Here is a 6,000-nt window from a genome sequence, read left to right on the forward strand (position 1 = left end):
TTTGCTAATGTTGGAGATTTCTGATGAAAATGCCTGCTGTAATGTCTGCAAGGTTGCATTCCTTTGAGTTTACCGCGTTTACACAATGAAATGTGCGCGTAAATTTATACAAATTGTGTAAATGATTTTTCATACAAAATTTGACAGTTCGTTTACGCACTAGATAAATTTATACGTTTACACACTTTATAAGGCATTTATACGGTTACATGAGTCCCCTAGTATTGTTCTGATTCGCATATGGATTTATCAATTCATCTTGAAAATTATTATTTTGTAAATCGATGAGCGAATCATTCTGTTGATGTGTTGGTGTAGATGTATGTCTGCTATGTGGTGGAGAATGAAACATAATTATTTAAAATAAATAAAATTGATTTATATAATTTAAATTAATATTCGCTCCTTTAAAAAATCGCTCAAAAGTCTTCTTCTAAAATTGCAATCGCCATCTCGTTTTCTTGATTTAATTTTCTTGATTGATACGTATGACCATAATTTCGTTTGGACGAGCGCTCGACTTAATTTTTATTGATACAGTAGATTTTTATTCACTGTGCTGCTAGTAACCTCTCTTCATAGACCGGGTCACAGATGATGAAGAAATTATGCAATGGCTTTAAAATTGATTGAAGGAATTATACAATGGCTTTAGAAGGGATTGAGTCTCTGAGAGATTGATCGATGCATGTTTCACTATTTTGAAGCATTTGCATTTGACAAATGTGGATATAAATAAGATGATCTATATGCTGCGTCAGATTGCTCGTGAGTGTGATGTTGTTGTACACCTTTATTATTTTCACTGGTTCTTACTGCTGGCGTTGTACTTAAATTTTTAATCTGAGAGTTTGATTTAGCGCCCAGCACTTAATAATCGTTGACTTGAACGCGCGTTTGACGTTAGCGACTTATAGTATGCAAAGCTATTCACAGTTGGTTATTTATTGTTTTTTTTTTTTTGCTTTATTTTGCTTTGCCTTGTATTGCGTTTACTACAGTTTTTTACTTTTGTTGATGGCTTTTATTGCAATTGGTAGATGGATATAAGATGATTTCCATTGAGCTCAATGAATGTGGCATAAATGAAAATACATATCCAGAACAATTTTGACCAAAAAGCTTGAATGCCGTCATGAAAAACTGATACTGCGGCTCCTTGTCTCTATTAAACTGTATTATCTGCTAACTATTTTAATGAAATAATTAAATAAATAGCGCAGACGTCATACACATCACCAATAAATGAAGACGCTAATTGCAGTTTTTAAATAACAGCCAACAGCAAAAGTTGATCGATGCTATTCCACATTGATAATTCAATAGAACATTATTCAAATAATTATTAACTTCAACCACAAGGAAGAAAAATTGATACTGCTGACAAATTCCAAGACAATAAACACCGACTTGAGGGCTACCACAACAACAGTACGAATGCAGTTTTTGGAGTTGTTGATAATATTGATTTATATTGTTATTGTAGATATTGTTAAAATATGTTTTTTTAATGCTGTTTATATTTTGCACAACACTGTTCAATATTTGCTTTTTAAAATTGTTCTTTTGCCTGATTTTAGGTGCACTAATTAATTGCATTAATTTGTTGTAGCACAATTTTAGGTGTATAGGCGGGATCGCCAGTTGTAGGTTATAATTAAAAATTCTTTTTTTTTTTAAAGAACTTATTTTGATTATATTTTATTTTGATCTTTTTAACTTTTTTTTGTTTTAAAAATTTCAAAGAATGAAAATTTTCGATAATTGAAAAATCAATATTGAAAATTAACAATTTTTTGTTGTTATATCGGCCTACTGATTTAAGATCGCGGGTTCGAATCGAGCTCAAGGCCTAACAATAATTTTTTTTTTTTTTTTTTATCATTTTTATTGTTATGATAAATTTTTTCTTAATTGAAAAAATTTTTAAATTAGAATAGAAGAAAGAAAAAATTTAGACAACTGCCAAAGCTCGTTGTATAGATCCATTTCGGGAACTGCTAAATTCCTTCATCGGCAACGTTTAGGCTCCGCTGCTATAACCATTCAGCCACCACAGCGGTTTTTTGTTTGTCTTCATTAATCCTACTTCTATTCTGGTTCGTGCCAATTGATATTCACAACACTGCGACATCTGTTAAAGAATGGCTGTGAAAATTGGACTTGTTTGTTGGCAATGCTGCCATAGTGTCATATTTTATTGACACTTTTTTCCCCGTGCTCTGGGATGTATTAACAATTTTTTGTTGTTATATCGGCCTACTGATTTTAAGATCGCGGGTTCGAATCGAGCTCAAGGCCTAACAATAATTTTTTTTTTTTTTTTTTTTTTTATCATTTTTATTGTTATGATAAATTTTTTCTTAATTGAAAAAATTTTTAAATTAGAATAGAAGAAAGAAAAAATTTTGACAACTGCCAAAGCTCGTTGTATAGATCCATTTCGGGAACTGCTAAATTCCTTCATCGGCAACGTTTAGGCTCCGCTGCTATAACCATTCAGCCACCACAGCGGTTTTTTGTTTGTCTTCATTAATCCTACTTCTATTCTGGTTCGTGCCAATTGATATTCACAACACTGCGACATCTGTTGCAGAATGGCTGTGAAAATTGGACTTGTTTGTTGGCAATGCTGCCATAGTGTCATATTTTATTGACACTTTTTTCCCCGTGCTCTGGGATGTATTAACAATTTTTTGTTGTTATATCGGCCTACTGATTTTAAGATCGCGGGTTCGAATCGAGCTCAAGGCCTAACAATACTTTTTTTTTTTTTTTTTTTATCATTTTTATTGTTATGATAAATTTTTTCTTAATTGATCGTTGTATAGATCTATACAACGAGCTTGGCAGTTGTCAAAATTTTTTCTTTCTTCTATTCTAATTTAAAAATTTTTTCAATTAAGAAAAAATTTATCATAACAATAAAAATGATAAAAAAAAAAAAAAAAAGTATTGTTAGGCCTTGAGCTCGATTCGAACCCGCGATCTTAAAATCAGTAGGCCGATATAACAACAAAAAATTGTTAATACATCCCAGAGCACGGGGAAAAAAGTGTCAATAAAATATGACACTATGGCAGCATTGCCAACAAACAAGTCCAATTTTCACAGCCATTCTGCAACAGATGTCGCAGTGTTGTGAATATCAATTGGCACGAACCAGAATAGAAGTAGGATTAATGAAGACAAACAAAAAACCGCTGTGGTGGCTGAATGGTTATAGCAGCGGAGCCTAAACGTTGCCGATGAAGGAATTTAGCAGTTCCCGAAATGGATCTATACAACGAGCTTTGGCAGTTGTCTAAATTTTTTCTTTCTTCTATTCTAATTTAAAAATTTTTTCAATTAAGAAAAAATTTATCATAACAATAAAAATGATAAAAAAAAAAAAAAAAAATTATTGTTAGGCCTTGAGCTCGATTCGAACCCGCGATCTTAAAATCAGTAGGCCGATATAACAACAAAAAATTGTTAATACATCCCAGAGCACGGGGAAAAAAGTGTCAATAAAATATGACACTATGGCAGCATTGCCAACAAACAAGTCCAATTTTCACAGCCATTCTGCAACAGATGTCGCAGTGTTGTGAATATCAATTGGCACGAACCAGAATAGAAGTAGGATTAATGAAGACAAACAAAAAACCGCTGTGGTGGCTGAATGGTTATAGCAGCGGAGCCTAAACGTTGCCGATGAAGGAATTTAGCAGTTCCCGAAATGGATCTATACAACGAGCTTTGGCAGTTGTCTAAATTTTTTCTTTCTTCTATTCTAATTTAAAAATTTTTTCAATTAAGAAAAAATTTATCATAACAATAAAAATGATAAAAAAAAAAAATTATTGTTAGGCCTTGAGCTCGATTCGAACCCGCAATATTGAAAATTAAAATATTGATAAAACATATTAAAATAACAAAGTTCAAAGTAACTTAAACACAAAGTTAAATAAAAATAATAAGAACCCTACAGTGATTTTCCCTTATTTTGTCTCCAAAGCTCTCAGCTGAGTATGTAATATTCGGTTACACCCGAACTTAGCCTTCCTTACTTGTTTTCACCTTAGATATACCATTTCAATTGTTATAAAATTTATTTTTCGAACTAACTTCTTTAGTTAGACCGAGAACACGATACGGCCCTGAAAATTGTGCAAGTTATAACACATTTTTTTTTTACGACTGAAGACAGCGTTTTCTTTAACTTGCACTCGATGTCTACATTATATTTAAAAACAAAAAATTGATCATTGGGTGATTAATCCATTTTATTTGCATTGTTGCAGGCATGTTCAATTTGTCACAAATGGAAAATCGTCCAATGATATTGATCGGTGGATAGTTTTATGTTATATTGTTCTTTCAATATTCTACATTCAAACATATTTACTTGGAAACATAAAAATTTACCTATGACAAAAGCTAAAGTTTATACAAATAAAGGTTGGTTCTTTATAAAATTAGCCACCGTTATAATAATCGCATACAAATATACACTTAGATAACTATCACGGCAAGCAAGATTTTGAATAATATCCCTTTTCTTTCATAAATTTCAGATTATTTTATACATAACCGCAATGCGGTTCACAAATGTATTTTTCCAAAGCAACAACAAAACTGCAACCTCATTTCGTCCAAAGCCGCCATAACACATATTTCACCATTGGGAAATAAATTAATTTTTTTAAATAATCCAATAAGCGCACCCTCAAAAGCCGAATTCCAAAAACAAAAACGTAGATTTGTTACAACCTCAAATTGCCAAAGGCCGAATACTACGAATAACGATGATGCTTCACAATTAACGCATGTGGACCAAGCGGGCAAAACTCAAATGGTTGATGTGACCGAAAAGTTAATAAGCGAACGCGTAGCCATTGCACATGCCACTGTAGTAGTGGGTGCGACTGTTGCTGCACACATACACAAAAATAATTTGGTGAAAGGCGATGTACTTAGTGTAGCTCAATTGGCAGGTATAATGGGTGCAAAACGTACATCGGAACTAATACCGCTTTGTCATAATATCACTTTAAGTTCAGTCAAAGTGGATGTCAAGTTAAATTTGGAAACGAATTGCGTGGAAATATATGGCCGGGTGAAGTGTACTGGACAAACGGGTGTTGAAATGGAGGCGCTTACGGCTGTCAGTTTGGCGGCATTAACGGTCTATGATATGTGCAAGGCCATTTCGCATGATATTACAATAACCGACATAAAACTTTGGGCTAAAAAAGGTGGTAAAAGGAATTTTGAACGCATTAAAAATAAGGATAACAAGGTTTAGGAATTATATTGTATACATATATCATTGTAGACAAATATATTTACATAATAAGTCTGGAGATGTATAGAGTAAAAATAATGTTTAAAATTTCAGTAATCTTGTAACATGACTTATTTACTCCATATGACCTTGTTCCTGATGCATTGCCTTATTCTATTGGGTATTTTGTTGTCGCAAGTAGATGACAATAGAGTGCGGTTCATAAAGGTCCGTACTTATATTTGCTGAACTCTTTCATGATGAATTTCATATCAAAACCGATATGCATTGAACCCGACCCCCTCAGATTTTGATGAAATTTTGCATACAGGTACACTTTACCTATACAAACACAACCTTATTTATATTAGAAATTGCATTTTTGAAAAATTGTGGGAGTGGCAAGGTGTCAAAGTTGTGAAAAATCCTTGAAAAATTACGGTAATAGGTACTTTTGAGCTGTGATAACTACGGAATGGCTCAACCGATTTCAAAGACCATTGGAAAGGTACTCAGATCGGCTTTCGAAAACATACACTGTCAGAAATTTTGAATACATTGGAAAAATCCTTTTTTCTAAAATAAAATTTTAAACTTGAAAAATAACTTCAAAGACCAAGCGTTTTAAAATAAAATAAATTTTTTTAGAAAGGTCTATTTAATATGTATAACATATCTAAAAACTAAAATAGCGTTTTTTTTTCTTTTTTTTTTATAAAAATTTTTAAGTA

At 32.2% G+C, this 6,000-nt stretch overlaps 1 protein-coding gene across 3 annotated transcripts in view; it reads left to right on the forward strand.

Moving 5' to 3' along the window:
• Positions 1–5,382, forward strand: part of Mocs1 (Molybdenum cofactor synthesis 1) — a 28,835-nt gene extending 23,453 nt beyond the window's left edge. For 2 of the 3 annotated variants that reach the window (XM_067790358.1, XM_067790357.1), the window contains one exon: positions 4,560–5,382. In XM_067790358.1, the coding sequence (XP_067646459.1) occupies positions 4,560–5,290 (731 nt within the window). In that variant the 3' untranslated portion in view covers positions 5,291–5,382. Of the gene's footprint in view, positions 1–4,286; positions 4,444–4,559 lie in introns of all 3 variants that reach the window. The other variant, XR_010953803.1, reaches the window with a different exon arrangement.
• Positions 5,383–6,000: the final 618 nt, after the last annotated feature.

The sequence above is a fragment of the Eurosta solidaginis genome, chromosome 5 (assembly GCF_040869045.1).
Source record: "Eurosta solidaginis isolate ZX-2024a chromosome 5, ASM4086904v1, whole genome shotgun sequence".
In the NCBI taxonomy this organism is placed as follows: Eukaryota; Metazoa; Arthropoda; class Insecta; order Diptera; family Tephritidae; genus Eurosta; species Eurosta solidaginis.